This window comes from Crotalus tigris, unplaced genomic scaffold (assembly GCF_016545835.1).
Source record: "Crotalus tigris isolate CLP2741 ecotype Arizona unplaced genomic scaffold, ASM1654583v1 scf7180000024383.4638030, whole genome shotgun sequence".
Classification (NCBI taxonomy): domain Eukaryota; kingdom Metazoa; phylum Chordata; class Lepidosauria; order Squamata; family Viperidae; genus Crotalus; species Crotalus tigris.
Window position 1 is genome coordinate 415,580 of NW_024100553.1, and position 13,608 is coordinate 429,187.

Consider the following 13,608-nt stretch of genomic DNA (forward strand, 5'->3'; position numbering starts at 1 on the left):
TATAGTATTCTGTCTATAGGCAAGAAAGAATAAGGAAATCTCCTTGGAAAAATCTTTCTTTCTTGGGTTTTGAAGCCTGACAGGAGGGGTACCTGGACTCTCTCAGTGACTACAAATTTCTGTGTTAGCTCTAATGTTACTGTGAACATATCCCTCTTTACCTCTTATTTAGAACACTTATAAAACTTGTTGCTGATTTATGGGCTACTTTTCTTGAGCCTGATTTTTGTGAAAATAAAAAAAATAATCCCTTCATATAGTTTATATGTGGCATATACTGTAAAGACTTCCTGTGTGCTGGCAGGTCACACGGTCTTCAACAGTTTTAGTATCTTCCAGAGAGGGCATAGTGCAATTAAAATTATCTCTGAAAATATTAATGAATGATAAAGATGCCATAAAAATGTTCCATTCCAATAAGCTGATTAGAAACTTAGGACAAATTGGGTGAAATAATTAACTTACTTGGCTAAGAGGCAGAAGAATTGGTAGATAAATCCAGTGCTTTTTTTCTTTAAAAAAAAAAAAGGTGCTGGAACTCACACATGTCATACAACCCGCCTTGCCTACCCTACAAGGTTCCATCCAAAAAAGGTGCCGGAATTCCGTTCTGGGGGTTCTATGAGAAAAAAAGCCCTGGATAAACCTTTAGTATTTCTCCACAAAATGTGCTTCTTTTAAGAACTGGAATCTATAGAACAGGAAAGAGTCAAAACCATAATAATAATCCCAGAGCAGCTTGGAGAGATGAGGCCTTTTTCTAAAGGGAACTCTCTCCAGGCAGAATTTTTAAAAAGCATGAAATGTACGTTTCATTTCCACCTAATCTGTTTTTCACATTGACTCTCAGCCCACCTTGCATCCTTCCTATTTATTTTTCTTTTTATTCATACTCTACAGGGCCTCTGTGAAACTCACACAGAAGTGCAATAATGCTTATTTATTTACTACTAGTTGTAGATTTTTCTGATTCAGTTTTGGTGCTGCTAAATCTTAGCTTGTGGTTCGTGTACTTTAGGGATGGCGTTTTTTTGAGGGGGGAGGTCTTCAGATTTTGTAGGACATTTTTAATCACCTGCTCTTTGCATGGTAGAAGTGGAATAGGCTAAATAAAGATGAGGCTAAAACTAAGATTTTCTAGTGATACACCATTTCTGAGGACCCCAGCCAGGAAACAAAATGAGGCCTAGCCAGGGTGTGAAAGAAAGACCAGGCCAGTGGTGGCACATGGCAAAACACACACTCGCCTGCCTGTAATTTTCACCCGGTGGCCTATGGGATGTTTCTGTAGTCCTAGGGCTGGGATGATGAGCCCAATGAAAGGGAGGCAGGCAAAGATAATGATGGTGGCAAGTTGGGCAGAGTGGCGATGGTGGAGGAGGGGGGCAATTGTAAATGCAGGCAGGGCTCTTAATGGCTTTCAGTAATATTGATCATGGTATCCTTCTGAGCCAGCTCTTGGAGTTGCAGGTAGACAGCACAGGATTGTGCTGGTTCTTCTCCTTCCTTTATAGCTTGTTCTGGTCAGTGTTGATAAGGAGGGTGGAGAGGTCCAGCCAGAACCATCCTTTTCAGGTTTTGCAGGGGACTTTCTCCCCTCCTATTTAACATCTATATGAAGATGCTGGATGAATTCATCTGATGGCTTGGAGTGAGATATGATCAGCATGCTAACAATATTCAACTGTATATCTACAAAGGAGAATATTTGTACCTCAAAGTTGAAATGAGAGATCCTTGGTGTTTTACTAGCACTGATGATGTTTGAGAAATGAAACATCTGCAAGAAAACAACCAAGCTTGGGAAGCACCAAGGACCCCTCAACTTTCTATCTCCATCCTAGGCTGCCAGAGTGATGTTGGGGAGGTTCTATCTCAGTGCTTGGAGTATATGGATGTCTGAATGGGGCACAATAGGCTTTGACTCAACCCAAATGGTTCTGGAGACCTTCCATTTTTCATTCTAAATGGGGTACTTCTATTTAAAATAGAACAGGTACACAATCGCGAATCCTCTTGTATTCATAGCTTCTGTTCTAGGAATTTGCACAAATTTGTGTTATGGGAAGTTGCACCTGTTCCTGTACAAAGGTTGCTGCTCATTTCTCATTCATGCCCTTATCGGAAGCTTCAACTGATACAGAATGTGGTGGGGCAGGCAGTTAATGGTGCTGGTATTTGACAATCTGACACCTATAATGGTTTCTGAGAATGACCTTGGGACATGGAGCAAAGAGATTCAGCCCAGGGAATGGTCATAATAAGAGACAGTGTAGCCTGCAGCTGCATAGTGTAAGGAGCTAAAGGCTCAGAAGGGACTCTGTCTGATTCTCGGGCTGTCAATGTGACGGTGGGAGAATTGTAATTTCAGATCTGCAAGAAAACCTCAGACTTGGGTGTGTGACAGAGCCAGTCTCCTGGCTATGTTGACAGTTGTTTGATAGCGCTTGGTTGCTGTGTGTTTTTATTTTTTATTCTATGAATTTAATCTATTTTATTATAGACTGCCTTGAGCCCTTATGTGAGATGGATGGCTACAGAGATCAAATGAGTAATTTAAATAAGTAAACCAATAGTACGAAAACTCACGGAAACCTAAAAGGCCTAGGATGAACACACTTTCTCCATCCATGACCCAAAGAAGGTCTCCCACTAGTGCAACCAATGCTGCCTCCTTTCCACATTTGGCCTTGAACCCTGATGGTCGGAGGCAACATAATCTATTTTCTTTAGGTGCTGATTCCACACTCCATCAATAAACCTTCCCTAAAAGATTGGAGACTGGGCAATAGTTGTCTAATATTTCCCAATCGAGAAAGGGCTTATTAAGGTGGAACCACACCAGAGCCTTCTTCAAGGGATTACATCCCTTCCTGCAATGAGATATTAACTACCTCCCAGGAAATTACTTCCCCATCTCATCATAAGCAAGCCAACTGCTTATATAATATAGAATATTTGTGGCTGTCCAACTCCGACATTAGCTCTTCGTTCCAAGCAAGTTCTTCCTATTTCAGATTAAAAAAAAGAGAGTAATGCCTAATTATAGGTCTTCTAGTTAAATTACCATTGTACCAGTGGTGCCTGCATCCAGCGAGATTCCTCTGGTAGAATCCTTTTATTAAACTGATATGTTCTTTTCATGTGGCCGCACAATATGCAACTGCATTATTAGATTCAAAATGCAAAGATTTCTAACCAACCCACCCAGGATGCTGAGACAAGGAGCTGCTCTGCATATTCTGGGTCATTAATCATCAATTCCATAAGTCCTCTGGTTGCAGCAATAACAATCAACAGCAGCCAAGATCTGCTCAGTGCAAGCCGACCATGTTTACCCCATGATCAGCAGGAAACTCCATTTTAAAAATGCTCGACCTCATAATCCACTGGCAATACAGACTGGCCCAGAGTACTGGATGTTCTGGTCATATGTATCAAAGAATTAAAACAAAAATAGTATGCAGCCAGATTAATCTTCAACCTCTAAGAAGAAATCCCTCTCTTCCTTCTCTTTTTCCGTCTACTACCAACTCCCAGCTGCAGACAATCATAGGTATAGTAGCTTTAGTCTAATACAAGCCTAAGCATGTTTATCACGGCCAAGCCTTGTAAAGAAAAGAAAGGCAGGAAAGACAGGATAATATTTGACAAGTAGCTCAGTCAAGGTAGCATTAAATGACTACTGCTTCTCCTCCCTAGCAATGAGCTACAAATACATACATTCATATTTATGGGGAAAACTGTAATGTTTCTTGTTCAGCATCATTAACTCCTTTTCCTATTTTGGGGAGGAGTAGGAATCAAATAGCATGGGGCCCTTTTTCATCCCCATCCAACATGCAAACTGAAATCTATTTCTATAATCATGGCCCTGGGTGAGATTTAAAAGCAACCAAAGTAGTTTAGATCCCAGCCATGCCCAATAAATCACAGAAAAGAATCAGATCAGAAGCGTTTCCAAATGTAACCTTAGCAACGCAGAGAAATGAACCAACAGAACTTAGCCTCTTTTGCTTTATTTGTCGTTTCTGAAATTGGAAATGAAAAGAAATATTCTCAAGGAAGTCAGCAGCAACAGATATACATGTACAAAGGATTTAAAACAGCAGACATTTCCCTACACACACATTTTCATATAGCCTTCCCAACCGATTGCCTTCCAGATGTGTTAGAACTGAAGTTCCAAGTACATCTACTATGCACCATTTTATTCCCGTTCAGGGTAAGCAACATTATGCAGAGAATAAAATGGAAATAAGAAATAGTAAGTCAATTAAATTAGGGGCATAAGATAACAAAATTAAAGGGAAATATAGATAGTCCTCAACTTACGACTACTATATAATTGGTCCCACAATTACAATCATTAAGTCTTGATAGTCCTTGATTATCAGACCCGATTTTATAACATTTTTTTTGCACTGGTTGTTAAGCAGTTGTTCGCCATGGGCCTTTTTTCTCCTGGAAACCGAAGTAAATGTAGGTTTCTCAAAAAATGGCATAAATCCCAGTCACATAAATGTGAGCTGATTGTTGAGTGCCAAAAATACAGTCCCCTTGGATAACTGTAATCATTTAGAGCAGTGTTTCCCAAACTTGACAATTTTAAGGCATGTGGACTTCAACTCCCAGAATTCCACAGCCAGCGTTGCTTGCTGTGGAATTCTGGGAGTTGCAGTCCTCATGCCTTAAAATTGTCAAGTTTGGGAAACACTGATTTAGAGCCTAAGTCACTATGAGGTCAGTGTTTACATCGGGAACTTTTGGTATGCAAACCATACATTTTTCTGTCTTGCTTTTTGATATAACATATCTAAGCACTCTTTCCAACTACTGGGAACGCAATCTCAATGTTTTCTCACTAATGTGGGAATATTTCATCTTACAAAAAAAAAAAAAAAATGAAGACAACTTCCAACAGCAGTTACATTATCTGAGATTAAAAGGGTACCCCTAAATAGGACTTACATTTTGTTATGCCAAATATAATAGAGATGTTAATTACTTACAAGGCACAGCATGGCGATAAAGGTTATCTCTAATAGTTTGCTGAAGCTCATGATCTGGAGATCCTTTCTGAAACCTCTGGTTGAGAAAATGTCTCAGGTCTTTGTTCAGCCGACTTCCTAAAATAAATAAATAAATAAATAAATAAATAAATAAATAAATAAATAAATAAATAAAGTTAGTTAGTTAATGTTTTCTTGTCTGGGTGAGCATTAGATTTGTAATTTCGATTATTATATGTCCCTTTCTGGCTGATTATCAAAAATGAATTTGTTGCAAAGATGCGATGTCAGTGGCTTTGTAACCCATCTTTCTTTTTTCTTATAATCCCTTTCATATCACAGTTCTTTTTTTGTTTTTAACACAAAAAGAACATGGTAATCCCTTAATTCGGAGTAGAGTCAGGGGCATTTACTGGCTGGATGCCCTTTCTGATGCCTACATGGAGATCACAGCAGATATTTTCTCTCTGCACCTTGAGAAAGAAACATCTGTCACGGCCAAGAATTGAACTCTCAACCTTTGGAATGAGCAGCGAGCCTCTTCGCCGCTAGGCCACCATGCTGCTTTAGATAAAATGAAAATATTAAAAAGAGCATTTGTTTTCGTCATGTCTCTATTCACCAAGCTAAGCAAAAAGTTAAGCAACACATCTGTCTGTGATAATTTTTTAGATGTAGATCATAAGGATTATAGGAATGAGAAGTTGCTTAAAAACAGGAGCTACATTAACAAGATCCTCACAACAACAAGACCTAGGTACAATGCAAGCATTAAGCGCTACCTCTATTTACTTTATTTATTTATTTTATTTTTAAATTTTATAAACCGCCCCACTCCCACAGGACTCTGGGCGGCTAACAATAAAAACACTATAAAACATGACAAAACAAACAGTACAATAACAGTCATCCAGGGGTCAGGTTTTATAAACCCCAGACCTACCGGAAAAGCCAGGTCTTAAGCAGCTTATGGAAAACCAACAGGGTGGGAGCGGTCCTAATCTCCGGGGGGAGCTGGTTCCAAGACGTGGGCGCCATCACAGAGAAAGCCCTCCTCCACGGCCCCGCCAAATGGCACTGCTTGGCCAACGGGACCTGAAGGAGGCCCAGGCTGTGGGATCTAACTGGATGAAGGGAACTATGAGGTAGTAGGCGGTCTCGCAAATAGCCTGGCCCTGAGCCATATAGGGCTTTAAAGGTAATAACCAACACCTTGAATTGGACCCAGAGACCAATAGGCAACCAGTGCAGCTCACGGAGGATAGGTGTAACGTGGGTGTATCGAGGAGCACCCACTATCACTCGCGCGGCTGCATTCTGGACCAACTGTAGTCTCCGAATACTTTTCAAGGGTAGCCCCATGTAGAGCGCGTTGCAGTAGTCCAGACGTGAGGTGACAAGGGCATGAGTGACTGTAAGGAGAGCCTCCTGGTCCAGATAGGGTCGCAACTGGTGCAACAGACGAACTTGTGCAAAGGTCCTCCCAGCCACAGCCGTCAAATGATGTTCCAAATTCAGCTGTGGATCACCCAAGTTGCGAACCCGCTCCGAAGGAAGTATATTTTCCCCTGCTAGAGTCAACACTGGACAGTCAACATGATCCTTGGGAGGCAACATCCAAAGCCACTCGGTCTTGTCAGGATTGAGCCTGAGTCTGTTAACCCCCATCCAGACCCTCACGGCTTCAAGGCAACGGCTCATCACATCAGCCGCTTCACTGAGAGAGCTCGGGAAGGAGATATATAGCTGGGTATCATCAGCATACTGATGAAACCTCACCCCGTGCTGTCTGATGATCTCACCCAGCGGTTTCATGTAAATGTTAAATAGGAGGGGGGAGAGGACCAACCCCTGTGGCACGCCGCATTCAAGGGGCCTCGGGGTTGACCTCTGCCCTCCCACCAATACCGATTGCGACCGGCCAGAGAGGTAGTAGGAGAACCACCGTGCCTCCCACCCCCACCCCTTTAAGTCGTCGCAAAAGGATACCATGATCGATACTTATATTAGAGTAGAATCTACTGTTCCTCTATTATACCCATTAAATCATGCAGATTTCAACCTAAATGATGAATTTCTTACATGCAAATATAACTCAATATCAGTGGGAACAGCTGTGAATATACAGTTTAAATCTTAGTTTATAAATCAACATTAAGCCTATGTGGCATAATAGAAGATTTGGTTTAAATGAACCAGTTAAAACCAAATACATAAAGTAAAGTACAAACATAATCAGTCAAGGGTAAGATGAGACACATAGATTCCTATTCATTCTTGGCTTATATCCAAGCTTGAATAAGTAAACTGGAATACCAGATTTTATACTGTCAGCTCTTTTTGTCCTTTCCCAGTCTAATAAAAACATGTATGAATGTATAGTAGCTAAAAAGTATGCATTCCCCACTTTAAATCTTCAGGTTTCTACATTAGAAATGAATCTTACTTCTAGGCACCAAGAAAGATAGAAGGGATTAGGTCAAATTTATTACAGGGAAATGAAATGTTTATTCAGGTAAATAAAATATTATGGTAGAATATTCTGCAGCATCAGCACATCAGATCGATGTAGAATATAAATCACATATCTTCCTCTGTTCATAATCATATACATCAATAAATGAAGTCATTAGTTATCTGGTCTCAGGCCAGTAGGGATTTAACATCCAGTAGTTAAAAATGAATTTGAAACACTTAATTAAAAATAATAAGGAAGAAACCTCTAAGTCTTTTTATAGAAGCAGTTCTCCATTTAAGACTAATCACTGCTCTGAGATAGACAAACAGAGAGACAGAGATGGGCAGAAAGAGAGAGATCACAACTGAATTCCCACTCTTAGAGTCTTCCAAGCAAAGGAGCAATCTTTTGTTTATTTGTTTATCTGTTTAAAGGTGGGAACCATTAAGAAACTTTTCTCTTTGCTACAGTCATCTATTCCTCATAGTCTCTGAAATCCAAGCAAATTCATTCTCCAGACATGCAAAATGATTAAGCAGGAACAAAATTGTTCCAGTAGGGCAAACTCCCAGAGGTATGAATACACCCTTTCAAATTCCACCATCATCATGTTTCAATTTAATTGTATATCATTCAATCATTTTCATGAAACAAAAAAAAAAACAACCCTCTACTGGCTTTGCATTACATGAAAGAGTGATAACCTTTACAAATACCCACAGTTGCCTAGAAACAAATTTATATATATAATTTATTTCATTTACCTGGAGTTGCCTTGCTATCTCCTGTCCATTTGCTCCATCAGGCTACTTTACATCAATAAAAATGCAATTGTAATAGCAACAGAATTTAGACTTATATAGCACTTCACAGTGCTTTACAGTCCTCTCTAAGTGATTTACAGAATCAACATATTATACCAACCTCGAAAGAATGGAAGGCTGAGTCAACCTTGAATCGATGGGAATCGAACTGCTGACAGTCGTCCGAATTAGTCTGCAATACCACATTCTAACCACTGTGCCACTACGGCTCTTTACAAGAAGCCAAAACTAAGATGATAATATTAAGCTAAGTGGATTTCCCAAATTTCCTAAAACATAAATACATCTTCTAATGTATAGTGATATATAGAGAAAAATTCATTCTACGTTTATTTTTCTACAGTTGTTTGTGCCTTAGTAAAATAACATTTAAATAATTTCAATGTGTTTTCCATAAAGTTTCTCTTGGAGTGCCTTCTGAAGTGTGAGTTGGAATTTGTACTCCAGTGCAAAGAGATCGGCACCGTCTTCTCAAGTCAAAGCTGTGGTTTAAAATGTAAAGCCCTATACTGCCCAAGGTCAAACCCTTTAAGGACCAGCTATTTCTCTAAACAGGTATTTAACAAGCTGTTAACATTTAAAAAAAAACACATTTCAGAATTGCAGATGTCAGGAAAGAGCTTTCTGCTGTGTTGTTCTCAAATTATGGACTACAATTCCTCCAAAAATGACTGGTCCTGACTATTTGTGTGCTTTCAGTGAAGGGTGGCAACACATCTCTTTCAAAATTTATTATTAAATGTATATGCTGTCCATCTCACTATCCAAAAAATAAAATGTTATTTTTAAACCAATTGTCATTATTTTATTCACATGTCTCATTTTAATATTTTAAAATAACACTATAATGGATTTTTTAAAGCAAACCAGAATATAATACAGTAGATATTTTGTTTGGTAACAATACCATTCTAGAACTTCTGTTTCTTAAGACAGGGGGTTGCAAAAGTACTTGGAATGCAGAAGTCAATATTGTTTTGGTTTTCTAAAGTAAAAAATAGCCAGTGGTTATTATATAGATGTGAACACTGGCAGTCATCACTGCAACTGTATGGAATAACAGAGTTGAAAGGGATCTTGGAAGTCTTCTAGTTCAACCTCCTACTCAAGCAGGAAGCCATATACCATTTCAGACAAATGGTTGTCCAATCTCTTCTTTAAAAACTCCAGTGTTGAAGCTTCCACAATTTCTGAAGACAAATCACTCAACTGATTACTGTCAAGAAATATCTTCTTAATTTTATATTTGTTCTCTCCTTGATTAGTTTCCATTCATTGCTTCTTGTCCTGCCTTCATATGCTTTGGAAAATAAGTTGATCCTCTCTTCTTTGTGCCAGCCCCTTAGATATTGGAGCACTGCTATCATGGCATCCCTAGTCGTTCTTTTCATTAAACTAGACATACCCAATTCCTGCAACTGCTCTTCATGTTTTAGCCTCCAGTCCCCTAATCATCTTGGTTGCTCTTCTCTGTACTCTTTCTAGAATCTTAACATTTTTTTTATACTGTGGTGACCAAACATGGATGCAATATTCCAAGTGTGATCTTACTAAAGTATTATAAAGTGGTACTAACACTTCACATAATCTTGATTCTATCTCTCTGTTGATGCAGCCTAAGACTGTGTTGGGTTTTTTTGGTAGCTGTGGCACAGTGCTGGCTCATATTTAACTGATTGTCCACTAGGACTCCAAGATCTCTCTCACAGTTACTACTATTGAACCAGGTACCACCTATTCTGAACCTGTGCATTTGGTTTTTTGGAGGCAAATTATATCCATTTTAAATGTTTGTAGTCGTGTATTTTTTTTTCCTTTTTGAGGGAGAATTTAGTCCATTTATATTCATTGACAAGATCTCACCTTCCTTCTCCATCTCTTTCAATTATATCTAGGTCTTAATCTTCTAGTTGATCTTATCTGTCTCTGTTCTCTTGGTCTTGCTATTTCTTATGTTTGTGTTTTGAATTTCTTTCTCCTCTCTTGGTTCGTCTGCTCCTTCGACTGCCATCTCTTCCTGTTTTTTTTGTTTCTCTCATTGTACCAGATTCAAATCACCTCCTTCCATGCTCTATGGTTGCCATAGAATTCCATTGCTTTAAGTCAGTGGTTCTCAACCTTTTTAATGCCGCGACCCCCAACAGGTCGTAAGTCGAGGACTACTCAACTGGTCGTAAGTCGAGGACTACTCAACTGGTCATAAGTTGAGGACTACTCAACTGGTGCAGCACCGTTTGCAGAATGGGACTTTTGGCGGGCTCAACAGGGCAGAGACAGCCTGGACAAGTCCTATTGGCTCTTGAAAGCCAATAGAATTAGACTCTATTCAAGAGAGTCTATTCTATTGGCTTTCAAAAGCCAATAGAATAAAAGGGAGTAGCACAGCTAAGGAAAAGGGGGAAAAATGGCGGACTGCATTGTTTGGCGACCCCTGTGAAATGGTCGTTCAACCCCAAATGGGGTCCCGACCCACAGGTTGAGAACCACTGCTTTAAGTGGCATATCCAGTCTATATCTTTTCATGTCCCAATAGATAAAAATCCCCTCTGGAATCAGCCATCTGAAATTCACAACTTTTTCAATTAATTTTCTAGTTAGAAACTGATATTCTCTTCAGGATTCTCTTACTCTCCTAGGGATTTGTTTGAGAACTACAATTTCTTTTTCTTTGTATTTCAAAGGTTCATCTCTTACTTTTCTCAAAATCTCGTCTCTCATGGATCTTTTAAGAAATCTAACTTGTACTTCTCTGGGGACTTTATTTCTTCTAGAGTAGTTTGAGTTGACTCGATAGATCTGATCTAATTCTCCTTCCATTTCCTGTTTCCCAATTCCTAATGCACCTGCCAATAATTCCGTTATCAGGTCTAGAAGGTCCTCTTTCTTATCTTCCATTGTATTTTGAAATCTTAGAAAGTATGAGGCCTTTTCCATTTCCATGACAGCTATCGAGTCTTCTAGTTCTCCATTTATTTGCATCAATCTCTGGTTTTTATCTTTTAAGTCTTCTAATTTCTGGTCAACCTCAGTTGATTTATCTTCTATTTTTTAATTCTTTGTTGGGTTTTTTTGTGACCATCTGTTTGAAATGTTCAAATTGAGAGTCCATGTTATTAATTTTTTGGTTCATTTTATCAAGATCACTTTTCATTTCCTCATGGTTTCTCGTTGTTGCTGCCATGTGAGTAACAATTGCCTCTTGGATTGCTTGTAGCATCGCTTGAGTTTCTTTTTGGAAGTTATTAGCCTTTTCTTGTTGGAGCATTGTATCAACTGATCTCTGATAAACTGGACTTACAGAAGCAGAGGAGGGAGCAGAAGATACTTTTTGTCACGTTTTAGATAGATTTGGAATGCTCATCTTTATCTTTTAATCATAGTTTATAATCTACCAAGTAAATCAGAATTTGTAATCCAATAGGCTCCTAACAAATAGGAGAGGTAAATAGTAAAAATAATAGATAATAAAAAAGAACAAAAGGGAAAAAAGGAAAAAATATACCACATTTTGTAATCCAGAGTGTTCTGCTAGTAGAAGTTTCTTGTTTTTGGTGATGTCACAGCTACACGGGTGCAGGGGAACAAGGCTCCATTCCCCATGCCTGATTTCTACCTGCTGGGGGGTCCAACAGGACCAAAGGTTGCCCCGTAGAGGTGACTGGACAAAGGGCAAAGCTTTGCAGATTGTGGGCCAGTGGTTGCTGACCCGCTTGATCCAAAGATGCCCTCAGAACTGGCAGGAAGAAAGGCTGACTGCACCCATGTGGCCAGCCAAGAAGCCACTGATCATCGGAGACAACGAACACAAACAAGCGGAAAGCAAAACAGCTGATCTGGGTGAAACAATTTTCCTTATTTCTCTACAAATGAAAAATATCAGTTCCAGAAAAAGCTCCCAAAAGCAAGAAATCCCCAAGCTTTAGGGAGGGGGGATTTTTCTCTCTCTCCTGAATTATAAGCAGCGCTTTAAGCTTTGGGGGAAATTAAAACTGACTTATAATAACATTGTGAAGATAATTGAGGGATAGAAGAAGGATATTTTGGGAAAGTTTTGCATTTATAAATCTTTTTTATTATTATTATTATTCCTTGTTTGGAAACCATTGGATTTTAACTTTCTAAACTTTTTAAAGTTTGGTGGGAATGGACATCTAATGAAATCTACTGGCAAAACTAAGAACTACATTTAGCCTTGCATTTTTAATTTTATCTACTGTTATGACTGGAGCCCTAGAACTTGGCTAGATGCCCAGACACAGCTTATAGTTTAAACTTTTTGATGTCCTTGGAATCTATAATCCTGGCGATTTTGGCTGGAAAAAAGAAGAATCTTTTTGGATTGCCCTTTTTTACAGGATGGATTACAATTACAAATAAAAGTTGTTTTGAAGTCATCTGACTTCCATGGATTACAAATACAGCTTGACCTGGAATTTTTACAAGCTGCTTTGGATATGCTCACTACATTATTAAATTTACCGGATAAAATAGCAGTTCGTAATAGTGGTGAATGTCTGTAACTTAGGGTAGGTGGAGGGTGAAGAAGGTTCATTCTCCAAGCTTGTGGGTTTCCGAACGTTTCATTACCAGGCTGGGTAACATCTTCAGCAGAGTTTAGGGGATGTCAGTGTCAGTGTCTTCTGTTTATAAGGGTTTCAGGTGTGAGTCATCGGTGAGAGGCTTGTAATGGGTTTTGTGATGAGGAGGTTAAATCAGGTCAGGGCCATTGGGAGGTAAACAGCTGGGGGGGGGCTTGCGTGGGTTGGTTGAGGGTTGGTGTTGTCTCTGATTGGTTGTGCAGTTGATTTGGATTCTCTGCTGAAGATGTTACCTAACCTGGTAACGAAATGTTGGAAAACAACCCACAAGCTCAGAGAACAAACTTTCACCCTCCAAGTGACGGTTCTCAAAGTTTGGTGGGAAAGTAAATTACATGGCTGGTAGCAGAAATACATACACACTTCCAGTGTGTCTGTCCTTTACCAGAAAATCACAGAATGGAAGCTTTGAAACGTTGACATTATTTTGTAACTGGCATATGAAGACAAATGTTTAGAGAGCAGGTAGATCATATACTTCTGGAAATGATAATTCCTCCTATTAAAGCTAATCTGCCAAGCTGAAAGCTCTAAACACCTACTTTATTGAATTCATTTTAAAAAAGCTATTTTTGTAACTGCTGACACTACAGATTTGCCTAGTGCTTAGCAGAATATTTACATTCAGTGCACATGGGTAATCCAAGTTCAAATGTCTCTTTAATAATTATTCTGTTTTAATTAACAGGGAAAGCCAATCTCCCTCACTGTTGCTA

At 39.1% G+C, this 13,608-nt stretch overlaps 1 protein-coding gene across 30 annotated transcripts in view; it reads right to left on the reverse strand.

The window, feature by feature from the left end:
* Positions 1-13,608, reverse strand: part of MAGI1 (membrane associated guanylate kinase, WW and PDZ domain containing 1) — a 510,767-nt gene that overhangs the window by 253,740 nt on the left and 243,419 nt on the right. For all 30 annotated transcript variants that reach the window (XR_005554903.1, XM_039328720.1, XM_039328711.1 and 27 more), the window contains exon 2: positions 5,013-5,129. Coding sequence is in view for 29 of the 30 variants with exons in the window: in XM_039328720.1 (XP_039184654.1) it covers positions 5,013-5,129 (117 nt within the window). In the remaining variant the exon portion in view is untranslated. The remainder of the gene's footprint in view (positions 1-5,012; positions 5,130-13,608) is intronic.